Raw genomic sequence first — 20,131 nt, 5'->3', positions numbered from 1 at the left:
CATGTGAAAAAAAAACCTTAAATTTTAATTGCTTATCTTTATTTCACTAAAATACTGACAGATAAATATGGAGACCTTTTTTCTTGGAAATTTTAAATCATTTTAGAAAAATATATAGAATGACATATTTATCATATTCATTGACTAAGACCATCTAGCACTGAGTTTTTTTGAAAAGACAAAATAAAATAACAACAAAAAAACACAGTTCTCATAAAGGAACAAGACTTATAAACAAAAGAAAGTAAGAAGTACCCCCTCCCTTTTATTTTCTGGAAATAGCTCAATTTGCCTAAGAAGACAACTGAAGAAAATGAGTATGTTCTTATACTTTGAAACAAACACATCCAGTAGACTATAGAATGCAGTAAACAAGGAAGTGAAGATTCTAGATTGAATTTGAATATTCTGTTTGAGTTGGTTTGGCTCTTTTCTTCTAAATCGAAGTCCATATTATGAAAATATACTGTCAAAGCTGCAAAAGTATCTTAGAAAACATCCAACTAACACATTTGAAGTGTGCATGCCATATTTTTATGGAAGGACCCAGTCACTGTTTTCTAAAAACCATTTCACTTCCTCTCTCCCATATTCTTCCTTATCCACTTGGGTGGGGATTGAGGGGAGAATCTATAAAAACTTATTAAAAAACCTGTTTCCAATTCTTATACCTTTTAACACCTATGTCTACAATGTTTGTGTGAAGAAACCCATTATAACTGAAAACCATGGAACACTAGGCAAAAAATTGATTCCGAAATATGAATACATTATAAAAACTTATACACATCACTATGTATTTAATTGCTTCTTGAGTAAGAAACCAGACAAAAGAAGTCTAGTCCTTCTGGTTCTGCTACTGAGTAAAACATTTTCCTTCCTCTAGACCTCAAGTTCCCCATCACCTGACATTCTAGCTCTTACAACACAGAAGTACACAGATGAGCTGATGTTTGTTAAATTATTCTTTATAATTTTCATGAGATTTAGTGATACAGGCTAAACAGCATAAGAACTAAAGTAAAAAAAAGGAAGGAATATCTTTCTAGCCCAAATTATAGTTATTGTAAATTAACTTCTTTGTCACTCAACTAGAGTGACATATTTGAATTTATATAAATATGCACATTTTTGCATTTTTAAGAAAAAAAGTAAATTTTCTTCTAACGACCCAGTCATAATGATCATAATTTCAACTGTGTTATTGTTTATCTAAAATGTTACCAATAAAACAGTGATATTCTAAGAAAAAAAAAACCTAACTGATTAACAGTTACAGGACCCAATTAAACATGTTTTAACAAAAAATTATTTTATATTAAAATACGTATATATACACACATATATAATATATTTTCATCTCATTTATTTCTTGGGATTTATATATCTTTTTCTTTTTTCAGTTTATGTCTGCTTATAAGTGAAAAAGTTCATAAAACTGCCTGAATTGTAAGCCTGGATATGATGCAATATTCATGTATTCATGCAAGTAAATCTAAAAATAAAAATCCAGGATAAGATAATAACATATTATGTTTTTAGAGTTTCATCTCCCAGGTTCCCAAAGTACTTCATAAACTTGAAGCCTTGCAGCAATCCTGCCAGGTAAATAGAGTAAGTCCTCCCTTAACATCATTAATAGGTTCTTGGAACAGCGGCAGAACGACTTATAACGAAACCAGTTTTACTATAGGCTAATTGGTATAAACAAGCATTACGTTCCTACAGCATCTCATCATCGTTAAAACAAAAGGGCTTTGAAGGAAATAGCATTATTCAAGGTCCTGCTGTATTACGGTACCGTTTAACAAATGGACAGAGCCCAAGGACTTGCCCCAGATCACACAACCTGGAAGCTGTCCTTGTGAGTCCTGTGTTCTGTTTCCTGAGCCACACTCCTCCCAGCCTGTCAGATGACTTCTCAAATTCAAATTAGGATTCTTGTTAAGTAATCATCAGTCTTCCTATTTATACAACTTGAAAACCACTCAAAGAAAGTCTTTTGAAATGGTGTTCTCATCTTATTCTTTATAATTTTCATGAGATTTAGTGATACAGGCTAAACAGCATAAGAACTAAAGTAAAAAAAAAAAATGAAATGAGTAACCCACAAAGGAATACCTGATTGATGAACTTGAAAAGTCATTATTAACGTCATGTAAACACAATTAGAAATTCTGTTCCAATTCTTCAGACCTTTCTAATATTATATCATGGTGGCAAATTATAGGTGTGTGTGTGTTGTGTTTTTTTTCCACTGAGAAATCATGAGTCTTCATTATTAGATTCAAACTAAAATAAGAAGGCTCATTCTATTTGTAAAGTGAGAATCCCTCTATAATTTACCTCACAATAAATTAGATTCAGGGTCTCTGGCTACTATCAATTTTCTTTTAAATTTCAGCTGAGAGGAGCCAGATGATGCAGCCATAATCGTCATTAAAAGCCACAGGAGAGACAGCTACTATGATCATTACCTTTAGGCCTCTGTCAGCCTAATTACAGGACCCCCAGTTCTAAAAACCATTCCACATAAAACATCTGCAGGACTTTAAAAAGAGTCTAAGATTTCACTTTCTATTTTACAATAAACTCTCCTTTAATCTCAAAGAATTGGAAGTTGTTGGGCAGAAAGCTATGTTATCTTAAGTCTTCTTCTGGTCCCAGTGACCTGAGTAGCTATACGAGTTGCTGTTGATAGAAAACTATGAGGATTTATTTTATATGAAGTTGCTTTTTCTCATGACATGACAGCTAATTGGTAGATAGATACCTTTCATGAGAAAAATACATCTGCCCCTTTTTCCAGAAGGTGAGAACTTCTGCAAGCCTTGGTCACACTACAGACATGGCTAACATTGGGGGAGGCAAACAGAAGGTGCAAAGCTCAGAGATGGGAATGCACCCAGAGCAACAATCCCACAGTAAATGGCACACATCATTCAGGGCTGACTTTAAGGGATCTCTTGTCGAGCATAATGATATACTGTGCTTTTCTTGAGTCATTAAAAAATTCTTATGATATTATTCTCTGTTTATAGCTCAATTTTCAGGTGGTTTTTGTTCCTGCACACTCTTGATGTACCAATTAAAAATAAGCTGTCAGTTAGTGGGCTGAGAAAATTGATTTGAAGCCCTTTAAATCTCACTGCCCTTTTCCAATTACAGCTTTGGCCAATTTTAGAGTTTAAGTTAGAGACATACATTTTCTAGTGATAAAAACAAACATATAAGATCCTTTATGCAAAGGATACAACACTGTATACCATTATCTTTTATATAAAATAAAATTTTATTTATTTTTTTTTAAATCCTCACCCAAGGATATGTTTAGAGCGTGGGGGGTTGGGGGGGGAGGGTTGGAGATAGAGACAGATATCAATGTAATAGAAAAATGTGAAGGTAGAAAGGTCATTTACTACATGTAAACAAATTGATAAAAATCAATTTTGTCAATGTATTGCTTAGGATTTTGTAGGAAGAGATTAATCTATAAAACTTTTTTTTTCTGAATGGAATCCTATATAATAAAGAGCTAATATGCTAATTAGACTGAACAGCCAAACAACCTTCCGGACGTCCTTCCGATCGACCTCCTGGATGAAGCCTGGGCTGCGAGGGCAGCCAGGGCTGTGAGGGCCAAGCCCCTTGCACGAATTTTGCGCATCAGGCCTCTAGTATATTTATAGTAACCTATCTCTTAGATGTTTACTCTAGTTACCATTTACTTATTTAAAATTTATGTAATCATCCTTTGTCACCATTAATATATTGTAAGAATGGCATTCAGCCTGCCTATTGTTTTCTTTGGTCTATTGTGTTTTACAACTTAAAAAATATATTACTATAATTTAGAGATATTATGTGCAAATCCAGGTTTCTAGCTGGTCTTGAAAATTAATCTTCCCCATTTTAATCCACCATTCTGGGAAAATGGAGCTACAGTGAAAAAACAAGATACTGAGTGGCTGGTACTATCTACAAAACCAAATTGGCCACTACTAATGATAATAGTGACAAATAAGGAGAAGGAGGAGGAGGCCAAGGTGAAGGAGGAGACAACAAAAGAAGAGGAGGGAGGGGAGAGAAGGAAGGATGGAGGAAGAGGAGGAAGTGCAAGAGAAAGGACAAGAAAAAAGAAAAGGGTTTTTGCTGTTTTGCAATAAGAAAAAGGAAAGCCAGTTTTATTTAAATTTGCTAATTTTCTTTTTACTAGTAATAAGTAGTATATTCTCCTAATATTAGATGCAATAAATCAATATTATTTTTTAGAAACTCTATAGTGAGCTCAAGACATGACTCAGTATAGTGTGAGATGGCCATAAACAATAGATGCAGTGAAACTGAATTATTACAAATGCATTGATCTAGGATCAATTTAAATAAATTAGGGCAAGTATGCTGATTAAGTTAGCCTGCACTGGCCTGGGAACAACATCTTTGCAGCATGTCTTACAATGGAAATTCATTTGTAAGTCCAAAGCCTAGAGTTAAGTGAGTAACATGAACCATCGTGAGGAGTCTCTAAGCACTTTATTTACAACATTCTTCCTTAATATTCTGAACTAAAAAATAGTTTAGATAACAGGTGAATATGCTCAAAATTATTATTTTCATCATCTTGGGAAGGGCACAAAAAGGCATTTTTATATGGATGTTGGGAGATTTACAGGACAGCTCTGGCAAAAAGTGAAAATAACCTGATTAGGATTAACAAATGTATCATTGGCAGGAGCCAAGTCAACTGACTTCTCTCCTCTCCTTTACCAATGACATCTAACAGTCACTCAATTGTAAGATCAGCTTAAGCTCCAAGTAAAGTCTCCAACTTGGAGAAGTATTTCCTTTGTGAAAGGAAGCTGATAAATCACATTCACCATCAAAAAGTCTGTGTACATCATGTTCTTTGATGAGCAGTCCTTAAGAGTCCCAAGATTCCAGAAAGCCATGCAATGGGCTGGCTTTCACTGGGTTTCTGCAGAGCTGGCAGCCTTATGCTGGAAGTCTTACATTACAGGTAACCTGATGACTGGGAGGGTGGGCCACAGGCATACATCTCAGCCTGCTGTGGAGTAAAGAGGGGCAAGTATGCAGGACCAACACACTGGGATCAATGAAACTCTCCAGGGAACTGGCCGTCCCCCTTTCAAATGCCACCTCCCTAAACTCTCCATGTCCTCAAGCCAGATTCTTCAAGGCTCTGAACGCCACATGAGGCTAACATGATTAGCAAAGGCAAAGGAAGAATGCTCTCTATAAGTCTTGGGTAGAGGCCAAAGGGACCAAAGTCGTGGACAGTTAACAATCAAGATCAGAACTGAGGAACACTCCTTGGAACTAGAATTGTTTCCTTTCCTTTAACCGTTAGGGGAAAATAAAGTTCGTAATATTTATTAAGGGCCTAGCGTATGTTGGAATCTGTGCTTGGCACTGAGTGCCTGCTCTCCAAGATCTTGAAGTCTATGAAGGAAGAAAGACGCAATAGCAAAAAGTGATCATCCATCCCAAGGCCAGGTCAATGTCTTAAAGTTAGTGTAACAGAAAGACACTAACCTGAGGATTTTCAGTATCTGCACACAGATAATACTGTGTGTCGCAGGTTGTGAAAAAACAGTTCTCAAACTGACAAAGGTGCATGGCGAGTCCAATAATCAAGACAGATTGACCTATATTCACAAACAGGCCTCTCCACTAGAGCAAAGGAAAACACTCTGCCCCAGAAGTGGTGTCCTTACCAATACTCTCAGTTCTCAAGCAGGTCCCATGGAAAGCTTCTCTTTTTCTCACTAGCGATGCTGAAAGCATTGCAGATCAGCACTTGAGATTCTTTTAAATGGACATAGAGTATTTTGCTATGTGGATACACCACAGTTCATTGAACCAGTTTTCCTCTGGTGAGTGTTTAGGCTGTCTATAGTACTTTGCTACCACAAATGAATATGCTGACTCTTCAACAACAGTGGTTCACTGTTATCTTTTATTTAACTTGGGGAATAAAAAAGGTATCCCCATAAATTAAGGGGAAGGTAAAAAATGAGAGATAAGCCCTAGCTGATTTGGCTCAGTGAATAGAGTGCTGGCCTGCAGACTGAAGGGTTTCAGGTTCAATTCCGGTCAAGGGCACATGCCCTGGTTGCAGGCTCGATCCCCAGTAGGGGGCGTGCAGGAGGTAGCTGATCAATGATTCTCATCATTGATGTTTCTATCTATCTCTTTCCCTCTCCCTTCCTCTCTGAAATCAATAAAAAATAAAATAAAAATAATAAAAAGCAAAATAAAAATGAGAAATAAATGCCAAAGTCGACAGATCCTGAAGTCTGTAAAGAGCCCAACCTTGAGCTGCTTGGGCAGGCTTAGGACAGGAGCACAGCCAGCCTGAAGTCTGTCCATGGAAGAGCCTGTTCTCATCCTGTCATCTATTCATATATTTGAATAGTGGACATTATCACAGTCCCTGGAGACTGCCGTATGCATGTTAATAACCCAAAAGCACTAAGAAAAAAAAGTAGACAAAATTTTGCTTTGCATTATTTCAGATTATTACTTGTACAAATGAACCCTCAACAAAACTATAACAAACTCATGAAACAAAGGGATTCAAACTCAGACTCTCTAAACACTTGTGTGCCCATGACTAGCTAGGTACTGGTAGGTGTCCTTATATATGTCATATAATCCTCGTGATAAGAAAAGTATTAACATCTCCATTTGTAGGTGAGGAAAGGGAGGTTTAGATAGATTGAATTCTTTGGGCATGTCCCAATGTGCTGTTAGTAAATTTCAGGGTTAAAATTTGCACCCAAGTTCCTTGCCATTTCCAAATTATCATTCTGTTAACTGTCCTGTGACTGATGACTCCTGGCTACAATGCTGGACCGGCACTCCATTAAATTAAATGGTAGGCTTTGCTAACTAGTGGCAATTACACTGTAGACATAATAAGGAAGTCTGAAACTAAATCATAAACTCAGTGTTGATGTGTGTGTGTGTGTGTGTGTGTGTGTGTGTGTGTGTGTTTTCTCATTATTAATACTATCTCACCTTAAGGAAAGAGAATAGGTTTCACCATAATCATTTTTTTTAACCAAAAAGGAATTTATGGGCCATGTAACCAAGAAGTTGGTTTCCAGCTGTTTTAGGTTCATGTCTTTTTTTTTTTTATTGTGGGAAAATACATAAACATTAAATTTATCAATTTAACAATTTTTAGTTGAACATTTTACTGCATAAAATACATTCACAATACTCCTTATTGGGACACAGACTGAATTCTAGAGAGATGAAGTGACTTGGCTAAGGTCACAAAGATGATCCAAACAAGAATCCTGGCTTTCTGGCTCCTGCCCTGTGCTCTGCTCCCATTACCACAGTTCCTACCCTCTTTCTTGGGGTACTGATCTCACTGTTGCCACATCAGGAAATTCTACTAGGGTGTTCTGCAAAATGTTTTATTTTCTTTTTAACTGACCATGTTGGTAGAAATCTTCAACGTTTCTTTGTGAGATAATTTACTTCTATGAAAGACAGGCTATGATTAAAGATAGTTGAGGGTTATGCTAAATCTGAAAAAAAGAAATCTTCAGATTTCTGTATGAGGAGGTACTGAGGAAGGGAAGAGGGAGGAAGACTGATATAATGTTGTACCTGTATCAAGCTCCATCCCCAAAGTTCTTAAACCATTTTAGAAGAGAAGTGATTAATGACTTAGGGGCCCAATATGCCCACTATCCCTTCAGATGTGCCCACACTTAATATAGTAGAACTCTGCCTGAGTATGCCAAAAAAGATACAGTTAGCCTTGAACAACAGTGATTGTAACTGTCCAATTGATGACACTTCTTCTAAAACACATTAGTACTCTATTTATAAAATGGTTATTTGATTGGTTCTTTAGCAAAAGATAACTTCCATTGACCAACCGATGCTTATTTGAGGTCTATGGACTCTAAGTTTACTCACCTTTAGTGTCCAACACCAGGATTATTACTATAAAAGAGATTAAAGATTATGACACAATTGATGCATAACACATGGAGGGGAGATCAAGTATTAAGCTAGTAGACATTATGGTTGAAATATAAACCACGACAGAACCGCTTCTCAAACCATGAAAGAAAAGCCCTACGAAAATTTTTTAAATGGTTTTGGGACATCCTGATGTGAAATGATGAGGAAAGAAAGTACATCAATCTAGTGGTGGTGGGGGGAGGGGCAGAATCAGAAATAGGTCCGGCTACACAAAAGCCTCTGTAACTTAGGGATGTCATCTAGCCTCCACATTCTTTAGCTTTCCTCACTAGTAAAATGGGAGTTATCCAACATGTCCCACCTGGCTCACACAGAAGTGAGGTCAAAATGAGAACACATGTGAAATTATGTTGGAACACAATGTTACGTGTGCAGATTATTACATAAACTCTGTTCACTGGATTGACACCTGCAGTGAGCAGGATACTATAACACAGAAAGAGACTGTTTTCCAAAGAAACCTGTTTTCCAATGAGGAGGAAAAAACTGTTAAGACAATTCTAAAGCTACTTTTCAACAAGATGATGATATTTGGAAGCATTTCTATAATCCATGCAAACATTAAATTTTTTAACAAACATGCACACCACTTTGGGCTTGGGCAGTCTTTGATCAATCGGTTAAAACCAGTCTTGTCCGTCCCCTCCCTTTTATTTGAGCTCTATTCATATTATAATCCATTACAAAATAAACTTTGAACATTCTTGTACCTTTTGAATTTTTAAAAATATTTCCATATTTTCTTAGAAAAGCTATATATGAAAAGGTATGTGGTTTTTTTTCAATGTTTTAAATCAGAATATTTTTGGACTAGTTCCGGGCTCTGATAGTTTTAGAGGTTTCCTTTTGGGAAAAATGCTTCTAAGTAATAAATATACATGTATGAATAAATTATAATCCATGTTATAGAACCTACATGTATAAACAAATTTATCCCTTCCTTAGTAAATGAAATTTTAATTTATTGTTATAGATGCTGTGTTTGTGATTTTATTCATTAAAAAAAATCACACCTTAATGTTTACTTTTTTTGAAATAATAAACCTGGTAACCACCCTCCATTCAGGGGACTTCAGACACATATCCTATGATTATGATCATTCTTGTTGGCATAATGCTTTACACTTTTCAAAAAAAATTTCACACAAAAGACCTCCCAACAGCATGAGCCAGGTAAGAACACATAGGCTGAAATTGCTGGGAGCCAGCCTTTGGTTCCCAGATCGGGGCTTCTCCTACTCAATGGCACATTTTCTGTGTCTGGTTCAGTATTAAATATTCAAGAACAAAATGTCCTTAGAGGACAGGGAGAAATTTTCCATCATGCCAATATGGATCACTCAGCTTTGGATGGGGAGGAATCCCTGTGGGTGTTGAAGATGACGCTGGTACTTGGGGGTCAGGTTTAATGGCCCATCTATTGGCTCTGGGTGTTCTTACCGTCCAGGTGGCTGACTTGGCGGTGCTGGACTGTTGGAAGGACACGTCGAAGCTGTGCGGTCCCGGGTAGTCAGTGTTGGAGGGGATGGCAGGTGATGGCGAGAGGGCGTCAAAGGTGGAGCTGGGCTGCGCGTAGGGCGAGGGTGCCGTGACACTATTCTGCGCGTGGTCTGTGTTGTAGGGGCTGGTGGATGAGGAGCCGTTCTGAATCTGCTGGTCCATGCTGTTCAGGAGCCCCAGGTTCGTGTACTGTGGCTGCAGGACACCCAGAAACCCCAATGTTAGCCATTTAAGCTGCAGATCATTGCTTCAAAAAAGGCATCATTTGGTGCATGCATTCTACAGAGTTCCACCTCAGGTCCCTAATGTTCAAGGTAAAATGTCCAATTGGTGTCACACAATCAGAAATAAGAAACGCCTCAGGCATGTGTGTGTGTGTTTGTGTGGTACTGATCTGAACAGATCACATGGCTCTTAACATGCGGCTTTGGAGACTGTGGTCTTCCTAATAGCATTTGAAAGTAGAATATATGGCGACAGAAGATGATTTGACTTTAGGGGGTGGACACACAGTGCAATATACAGATCTTGTAACATAGAAATCCACACTTGAAATCTATATGATCCTATTAACCAATGTCACACCGATATATTTAATTTAAAAAAGTAGAATATGCTTATTCACAAATGGGGCCAAAAGTACCCAGTATTGAGTAGCTACTTAGGAATTCTTTAAAACAAATGAATACAGCCTGTTCTCCCTTTCCTTTCTTTCCTTCTGTATGTTGTTCAGAATGAGAAAGACCACTGGGTAGACATATTCTTGAGGGGATTTAAGCATCGAATTATTGTATATGGGGCATATACATTAAATCATTTTATAATTTTAAATTTGTCCCAGGGTATCCAGTGCTCCCCCAAAGGCTAGTTTCATAAAGCCTGGAGGGCATGGGTAGTAGGGTTAGAGAGAGCCACCTAGATATTTTAAAAGGTAACATGCCTGTATATCATCCAAACACAACCTATTTTTTTTATCTGTTCTTTCATTTCCTAGCAGTTTATTCTCTATAGAATAGAATATGTGTAAGAGAAATACCATATAGTGATGATTAAAATTCTATGTTGGATGTAATTTAGAAGTCCTTTCGCTCATGCAGCTCTTCTGCCAGAGATGTTGATGTGAACAGAGCTGAGTACAGAGGAGGGACTCAATAAGATGTTAATGGAAAGAATGAATTTCTTCTAATTTAATCTGCAAGACAACTTTACTGTATGACTATGAGAGAAGGGGAGTAATTTGCTCAAGCATTGGCTAATAAGCAAAGAATGGGGATTCTGAAACCAAATCTTCTGACTCCATGTCTAGGGCCTTGCCCACAACATCACAACTGTCAGCAATACAAGTCACTCCTAAACTGAGTCAAAGTGGACACATTTCCAGAAGGGCCTAGTGTACCGTTTTCCCTTTGTGAGACCTTCTGAAACACGGAAATCTCAGTTACCACCACTTAACTAAGGGAAGACAAACCGAAGGCAAGAAGAAGAAGGCAGTTCTGTGGTACTGTGGTTCCTATTTTATAAAGGAAAAGAGTTGCCTGGCTATTCAGTTGATATACAGGGTGGGGCAAAAGGAGGTTTACGGTTATTCATATGGAAAATTCAGCAATTAATAAATAAGAATGCAAGAATAAACTGTTTCGTGTTCTCACAACTTTTGCCCTACCCTGTATAACTCTGAGAGTTCCAGACTAAGTCAGACAAACTCACAAAGAAATAGGTGCTTAAAAAATTGAATTAAATTAACGTTTAGTAAAAGTATTTTACTAAGCCTTCTGCATTTCACTTCACGTGGGAGGACAAACGGACTCTGCCATTCCATTCAGTCCAGAGAGCATCTGTCTAAATGTTAACGGTCGCCTGCTCATTCCAGTACATTTATACATTCGCATTCCACTGCCGAATGCCACGTCCCCATTTGCTCTTCAAATGACTATTAATCTCTTTACACTTATCCCCATGCTGACAAGAGCAGCTGTTTGTCGCGCCTTCTCTCCCCTCTGACTTCTACATCGATTCCTCCCCTCTCCTCCACCTTGTTTCCTCAATTGACAAGTGCAGCAAAACTGGAGGTAAGACAACTAGAGGAGAAAAAAAAAATACAACCTGAGACCCATACAAAGCATCCAAACCCCTGGCTAACGTAAAGCTGTTAGGTTTCCAAGGCCGTGGCAAGAGCCGGGGAAGGGGGTTGAGAAGTTGTTATTATTTGTGTTCAAGTGAAGGGTCAGTATACACAGTACTTCTGATGTCCTGTGGGAATCAGATCATGCTCCCAGAGGCACGCGCTTCCCTACAGCAGTACAATTAGGGAGGCAGCCGTCCCTGACAAAAAGGACAAAAACTTGGAGGAGCACTTTATCACAGGCAGTAAAATGCCTGTTGGGCCACCCCTTTCCTCTTCCTTCCAGCTACACAGAATGGAACTTCAGCTAATTGTGGGCTTGGATGAGAACAAAGAAACATGGCCCTTTGAATTTTTTTTTCCAATATGTGTAAAGAGTAAAGTATTGGGACCCAGCTTTAAAAGCCAACGAGCAAACACTCAGTGCTCCTCTTAAGAAAAATGAAAACTCCATTTACCCTGGAGGCACAAAGGAGACCCCTGGACTGAACATGTTGGGTGGCGCAAAAACAGCAGAAACTGTCTTCCAAAAGTGATTAATAATATGATTTTGAGTGCCATCATTTTTAATTCCACACAGTTCCAGGCGCAATATCTTGCATAACCACAACAGGATAAGCTTCCAAAGCAAATGCCTCCATTTGTAACTTAAAGCTCGATTACTCAGGCTTGGGCAAAACAGCTGCTTACTATCCAAGGTAAAAAATTGAAAAACATATTTCAATTGAATTTTTTCTCAAATTTTTACCTTATTTATTTATTTATTTTAAAATATATTTTTATTGATTTCAGAGAGGAAGGGAGAGAGATAGAAACATCATCGATGAGAGAGAATCATGGATCGGCCGCCTCCTGCATGCCCCCTAGTAGGGATCGAGCATGTCACCCAGGCATATGCCCTTTACCGGAATCGAACCCAGGACCCTTCAGTCTGCAGGCCGACACTCTATCCATTGAGCCAAACTGGTCAGGGCAAATTTTTACTTTAAAAAAAACATAAGCCAAGTAGTATACTCAACAATCTTAAAAAATAAAAAAAGCATAAAACCCAAACTACTATGAATTACATGGCCCCAAACATAAATAACAACAAACCCACCAAAGAAAAAATTGTATTATTAGAAATCTACTTGGATACTCTTCACAGCTTTATTAAAAATCAATGTCATGAACTTACCATAGGAAACAGTACTTTTGAAGATAATTTTAAAAAGCATTTAGTTAGCATCAATAAAAGTTTATTAGCTTATATTTTTTATTTGAAGAGAGAGTGGACATATTGACGGCGTGTGATTGGAGGCGACGACAGACCAACACAGCCAAAAAGAACAAGTGTTATATGGGCAGGACCTACAAAATAATTTGCAGAGCTCATTGCAAAATTAAAATGCAGGGCCTCTGGTTCATAAATTATGAAGCGAGCCAAAATGGTGACAGCGGAGCATGAAACCAAGCACAGGGCTCTTGGTGGTGGCACTCTGCCTGCCTGAGGAGCTAGCTCTGTGCCAGGTGAATGTGCACAATATTTGTCCTTTATTTCCCATCAAAGGGAAGCTGCTGGGGTGCCCCCTCTTTACTGTAAGTAATTCCATAAACACAGAGCTGGGATGCTAATTTAATGCCTATTTACAATGACAAATAAAAGAGGCTCAGAAGTAAGAACAGGGCACTTCCATATCAGTCAAAAAAATGCCCTTGGAAGAACTCTATGAGGGTCCCTGATGTCCCATGTATTTCTCGTGTGACAAAAACTGTTAGAATATTTGAAATAAAATAGGAAGTAGATTGTTCATTTCTAACCACTAGGTATCTTGATCTCAGAATAACGTTAATATACTTTACAGTCAACGAATGAATAAATGAATGAATGGGATGAATGGAAAAATGTTTTCCATTTCTCCCATCACATCTGAAAAAGGTAGTAGTCTTATTTCCACAAAATATAAAAGGTAAAAATGACTACAAATTGTCTGATATTATGGTAAGCCTGATAAAGTAAAACAATCAACTGCCTAGGAAATAATTTTGAAATAGGAGACGTACTTCCTTGACCCAGGAAAATTACCAACGTCTGTAGCTGGAATATATTCAGTTCATCACAGACTGGCTAATCTGACCACAGAAATGATGAAACACATTTTGGTCACAGAGACTTAGCATATTTCAGGTACTTACAGAACTGCCTGGGGATATTCTGAAATATGAAGCTGGTATGATAAGTGTAGGTACACCCAAAGGCTGAATCTCATTATTAAAAAAAAAAATGAGTAAAACTACCATTGCCAAATCTAGGAAGAGTATTTTCTTGTTTGGTTTTATTCCCCATTCTCCCTCCCCAAGCCATTTTCATTCTCATAGCCATCTAAAGACTCTGACTTATTTCTTCAATAAAATTCAATCTGGATGCTTAAAATTAAAATAACACTATAAAAGATTAGATTTTTTTCCTGACTGCTCACTGCTTTAAAAGTGCCCTATAAATTCAATTTCTTCAGTTTCATTTTATGTCTCCCTCCCCCCTGTGGATTACACTGTTTAATAATCTTAAATTCTGAATATAGCACAAGACCAAATTCTCTTCTCAGCAACTCCGAAATACTGTATAAGTATATGTTGATATAAATAAAACTCAATATTGAATACCTGGATTTCTACTTATTTAAAGTTGATGATGCACTTACACTCCTATAAAGAGATTTAACATCAGAAAAGGATTCCAATCAAATCAGTTGATCAGTACAATGGAAACAGGGACTTAGAAATAATTTGTTTCTGAAAATATCACTCCTCTGATTTATCTGCATAAGAGAAATATTATAAGTTCTCTTTCCCAGATAGTACTGTCTATAATAACTAACTATGGCCACATGGCAATAATAGCCAATAATACATGGTCAGAAGTTAAAAAATGGGAATGAGAGCCAAATCAGGGACAGGAGAGGTTACTGTTGGGATATATCATCACACTTTATTTACCTCAGTTGAGATGTTCCCTTGTCACAGGAAATAATTACTTGCCCAAATTTCATTTGGTAGAAATTATATTTATAAGCATTCACTGACTGTTATATGAGGCTAGGGGTTTGTACATTCTTCAGCACTCCTTACTTTTCTGAATAATCCTAGTTATGAAAAAGACTGGGTGATGGGGTCTAAGTCTCAACACTGCCACGGATGTGCTGTGGACCCCTGGGCCAGGTCCTGGAGCAACCGGGGTCTTAGCTATCAGGAGACTGATTCTGATATCAAGTACAACAGTGAGCCAATTCTAATATACTTGTAGAAATGTGCATGCTCATCTGCAAAGCTATTTTAAAATGCCATGAGATGATTTTAAAGAAGATAACTTTTTTTTATACAGATTGGCCCAGCCAAATGTAGACATATCAAATGTTTCAGGCAGCATATATAGTTTCCTGGGCTGATATAATCTTTCACCTTAGGTTTCATGGAGGAGCTTTTGTGAACATTCTAAAGCCCTTTCTGGGAAAAGAAAACAGTGTTCTCCATGACACCGGCTTTACAAAACATTCATTTGGAGTATTCTCTGGCAGACAGTACTACATTTTCATCCACAAATATGAGCAGGATAGTGACTTTTCAACAAGCACTGCCTTAGGGAGAAATACTTGTCATTTTTTCGTCTTCTACCACCTGCCTCACCTCCGAGAATGATAGTTTGTTTTATGCTAGAATTAAACACAATTGACTTAAAGTGCTCCTTTCAAGGTCAAGAATATATTTGTGTTATAGTGTCAAGTTAAAGTACCTTCTTTCCATCTTAAGAATTTATTTAGCATCACATTTTTCTCAAAACCAGATTTTGTTATATGTAAAATATTTCACTTCTTTTGTAGTTCAAATGATCCTAAAAGAGTGAATGTTGGGGATAAAATACATTTAGACCTTGTAATAAACCATATGTAAGAGTAAAGCAATTAACACACATACAAACCTAGAAAGACAGTAGGCAGATTGTTTACCAGAATGTTTTATGTTCTGACACAAAGGTCAAGATTCCTTTGAGGACCAAGTTTCCATAACCTAGGAGAGAGTTTTCTAAAAGCCCCAACCAACACCAGACAAGGCAGATGAGATAAATAAAAACAAAGTTGGCTGATGAGGTGGCCACAATGTCAACAAACAGAAGACATAGTATTTGAAAAGCCAAGAAGTTGAAATGTATTAAAGTTAAAACTTGATCCAAAGATAGCTAAATTATACTGTGTAGATAGAGCTCAATTAAGGAAAAATAAACTAAAATTCTATGATTTCAATAAGTACTCCCTTCTAGTAATAATGAACAAAATTAAAATCATGAGTATCTCAATTCAGAAATAAATCTACATCATTTTACATACCAGGGAAGCATTGGGCTTAGCAGAAAACAGAAAGGTATAATTTCAATATTCAGAAATTCTTGATCCAGGTAATAGGAAAAAAATACAGTTTTAGTTTCTTTAAAGTAAACCAGGAGTTATTAAAATTGGAACAAAAGTACGTTTGAGGACATTTTCAATCTATAAAATCACTGTTTTGATAGGTTTATTTAGCAGACATGATAACACCAAGTAGAGAAAGTACAATCATGAAAACTTTCAGTGAAGTTTAGGCCATTTATATGGAAATGATACCGTGGTGACTTTACAAGTTCATCACTAATGCTATGTTGGTTTCTTAAGTGAGTCTAAAATATTTAAAAAGAATTTTGATAATGTATCTGTCTAGTCCATATCAGAAATTATGACTTAAAACAATGGTGTGATTTAATGTGATGAACATTTTCTCACAGGGGATAGCTTTGCTCCCCATGATCTGAAAAGGAAGACATCTCAATTTCAGTAAAATAATCCTGACCATGAAAATTACTTAAAAATCTGAAACATCCATATTCAATCCTCTATAGCAAAATAATAGTAGGTGTTATTACTACTATTATGATGCATACTCTGATTCCTTACTATGTTCCTTATGGTGTTCAGTGTTTGCATGTATTTACTCAGTTAATCCTCACGAGCAAGGTGGCATTATTATCCCAGGTTGTATACATATTTCATAGATGAGGAAACTGAAGCTCCACAAGCTTAAGTAACTTGCTTAAGGTTGTAAGTGACAGAGCCCAAATGTGAAACCAGTCAGTCTGGTTAGAGAAGCCGCTTTCTTAAGTAAATCGGAGTCACTCAAATGTCTGACTGGAATTTTTATCTAAAAGTTACACTCAAAGCAAGCCTCCCTCTTTTATATCTAAAGAAAATATTTTCTATTTATTAAAGAGAATATAAAGCTTTAACCATTCTTAGAATGCGTGTAATTGCCAAGAGTCAGAGACGGAGCTCCTTGGAGCTACCCCCTGAAATGCACTGCGGATCTGATCACATCACTCCCAAGCTTGAATAGCTTGAGAGAGCTCCGATTCTCTTAAAATAAAGTCCCAGGTCTCTAACATGGCCTATATTTCACTATTGGAAACACCCTTTTGCTCACTAAAGGACGACCAAAAAGGCATTTCTTCAAATTTTCAGAAGCGAAAAACTCCTTCAGTCCTCAAGCCTTTTGTTCGTGGATACTATTTCCCACTCACCTAGAAGCATTAGCTTCACTGTCATCCCTCAGGGAAAGCCTTCTTTAACCAGATAGGTATTCTCCTTTGTTTTACATTGTCGTAACACTCTAATTTTCCATTTGCGTCATGTAATTATAATTATTTGCATTAATAATTTTAATGTTGGATTTCTCTGCTAGACCATACATTTATGAGAATACATTTATCTGGCATGCTTAGTGCTGAGTCTCATATCTGGAACAGTGTCTGTGACACAGTAGATGCTCAGGAAATATTTATTTAAAAAATACATGTAACACCTTTCAAAATAAAAACCACTATCAGAAAGTCTCTGCTATTCTAACACAACGAAGTATTGATTTTTATGCTGAAGTCTGTCTCCAGACTGGATTCACCTCTTTATAAACTACTGCCAGGTGAACCTTATAGTGCATCTCCAGGTAATCTCTGTGACCTTCACTTTGTGTTTTGCTTTGTTTTGGTAGGTGGGAATTGTGCTTTTAGCTTCAGCTTTTATGGGAACTAGTAGCAGAATAGCCAGTCCTGTCACTCACAAGGCAATGAGTAATACTTGATAGCTCACACCTAGCTGGGAAGTTTATTAATGAGCTTCTACTTCCTTAAAACAAAACATACACATTTTTGTGCCAATGCAGTATTTTTTTTTCTCTGTGTGTGTGTGTGTGTGTGTGTGTGTGTGTGTGTGTTTACCTAGTGGTCTACATTTTGTTTCTAATGCATCTAGGTCAGCAACAAGAATCTGAATCTTTTTGATCCCATAATTATTCACTTCCTTCTGATGATGGTGCTTGTGGCCAAAGCACGTTTGCCTAGGAAAGAAACCTCCCAGAAAAATGCTTATGGTAAGACATTTGTTTCTGGTAGATAGGCCACCATATCAGTCCTTCCTTCTTTACATTCCATAATTTTCTGCCCAGTTAGCCAGAATGCATTTTAGAAGAATGCCATAATTAAGGGCACTTACAAATGCATGTTTTGAGGAACTTAGATTGTAGTTTATCAGACTTACAGATCATTTCTTGGAAATGGTCTAAATTCATGACTTCATTCCCCATACTCCAAAGTTCACACTCAGAGGTTGAAAACACTAGCCATTATTTACAAGTGGAAAACTGAAGCATGAAACAAGGAATGTGCGTCTCAGTCTTATTGCTCTATACATATTCAAATAAGGAACAGTTTCAGGAGTTCCAATTTGCTTCTGCTTGTCAAGTTTTTGCTGATTGATACATTTTCTATCATAATTGAGGTAATTAAAGTTTTCAGTTTTTTACTATGTTTTGTAATTACACATGGTGACTTATGTAACATTGGACTGTTCCTTTAAGCTGTCACTTTTAACTGCAAAATAAAAACGGAGTCTCCAGCCATGCAGAAGACATGCCTTACTTTAAGACACTCATCTATTCATTTCATTCTATTTACCCCATTATGAAAGTAACTATCAATCAATCGTTTAATAATTACAACAGCTCATTAGTGTCTGATTTGAACAGACAAAAAAGAAAAACTGGGACACCAATTTTAAGAGGAACATGACAAAGATTTCTCAGACATCCTTTAGTAATAACACCATTGAAAATAAAAAAGGGAAAGTGTTTGCAAATCATCAAGCTTATTCAGCCAGTGCAAACCACCCTTGTCTCTGGCGATGATGGAGAGACATACAGGGGACAAAACGAATCAGGGGAACAGTGTGGAAGCAAGTAAACACTTTTAAAAAGAGACTGCAAAGCCAGATAAAAATCTGATCTGTTCAGTTTATTTTTTTTTAAATCAAGCGCACTCTCTGTCCCCATGAGTAATTAATTAAGTGAAAGCAGCACACACTTTACACTGTTTACCTCTGCTAGAGTACAAGCCATTCCTTACTCAGGAAACTGCCTGTCTTTTGAAAATGTTCTTGCCACTTGAAGCATAATGGAAATAAATACCTACCAGGGCTCATTACACACACACACACCACGCACCACACACACACACACACACACACACACACACACACACACACCATGCACCACACACACACACACTTAAGAGATGTCAAGGAAAAGCATATGAATCATGGCATACAGGCAGAGACAGGGTTTGTAAAATGTGTGCGAATGCATAGCTCTTTGCACAGGTCAGTCACAAAGAGCCATTTCTGAAAGTATATATAAACATGCCATGGTGTTATCTGAAGACACCCCTTCCAGCATACCACACATCCTCTGCCCTCCAAGGGCCTTCAATCTAGAGATGGGAAGAAGGGATCAGGTCATCATGGCCAGTAATGAGGGAGGAGCAGAGAAGCACAAGAGTTCAGAGGACGAGGGGGTTATTCTGAACCAGGGGAGGATTGATAAATTTTTAGGAGGGTGAAGTAGCCCCCAGCAGAGCGTTATAAATTGGAAAGGATTTGTCCTGAGATAAATATTTGGTTGGTGGTGTTGGGCTGCAGAAAGAAGTCAGGAAAAATATCTTCTCTGAAATCTCACTGTTCTGATGTTCAGCCTTTCAAGCTCATTGGGATCTTCTATTGAAATAATTTCCCAGGCCTAAGGCTTAGAAATGGTTACTCCACCCAGTGTAACCATTCTCTGTGTCCGTCTTGTAGAGTCCTCAGCCTTAGTCCAGTGACAGAGTCTCACATGGTCTATTTAAAAGTAATCAAGCCATCCCCCAAACATCTGATGCTGCCCTTTGAGAGGGTAATGGTTTTCCTTTTAATTCGGGCTCCATCAATAGAGTGACACTAATCCAGACTGATTTGAGTAAACAGGACATATTCCTCATTGTCTCTGTGATCTGAGAAAGAATAAACTTGAGAAAGATCACTGCCTGGATTGGAAATGGCCCCTTTGGGTGTTTTGCGCAAGCTTAAAAGGAAAAAGAAAATGCCTGCACAGAGTTCT

At 37.4% G+C, this 20,131-nt stretch overlaps 1 protein-coding gene across 4 annotated transcripts in view; it reads right to left on the bottom strand.

The window, feature by feature from the left end:
• Positions 1-20,131, bottom strand: part of TP63 (tumor protein p63) — a 94,521-nt gene that overhangs the window by 66,364 nt on the left and 8,026 nt on the right. For all 4 annotated transcript variants that reach the window (XM_005880759.2, XM_005880760.2, XM_014528797.1 and 1 more), the window contains exon 2: positions 9,469-9,723. In XM_005880759.2, coding sequence (XP_005880821.2) covers positions 9,469-9,723 — 255 coding nt within the window. The remainder of the gene's footprint in view (positions 1-9,468; positions 9,724-20,131) is intronic.

The sequence above is a fragment of the Myotis brandtii genome, unplaced genomic scaffold (assembly GCF_000412655.1).
Source record: "Myotis brandtii unplaced genomic scaffold, ASM41265v1 scaffold652, whole genome shotgun sequence".
In the NCBI taxonomy this organism is placed as follows: domain Eukaryota; kingdom Metazoa; phylum Chordata; class Mammalia; order Chiroptera; family Vespertilionidae; genus Myotis; species Myotis brandtii.
The sequence above is the reverse complement of the archived record's forward strand: the minus strand, read 5'-3'. Positions and strand labels throughout refer to the sequence as shown.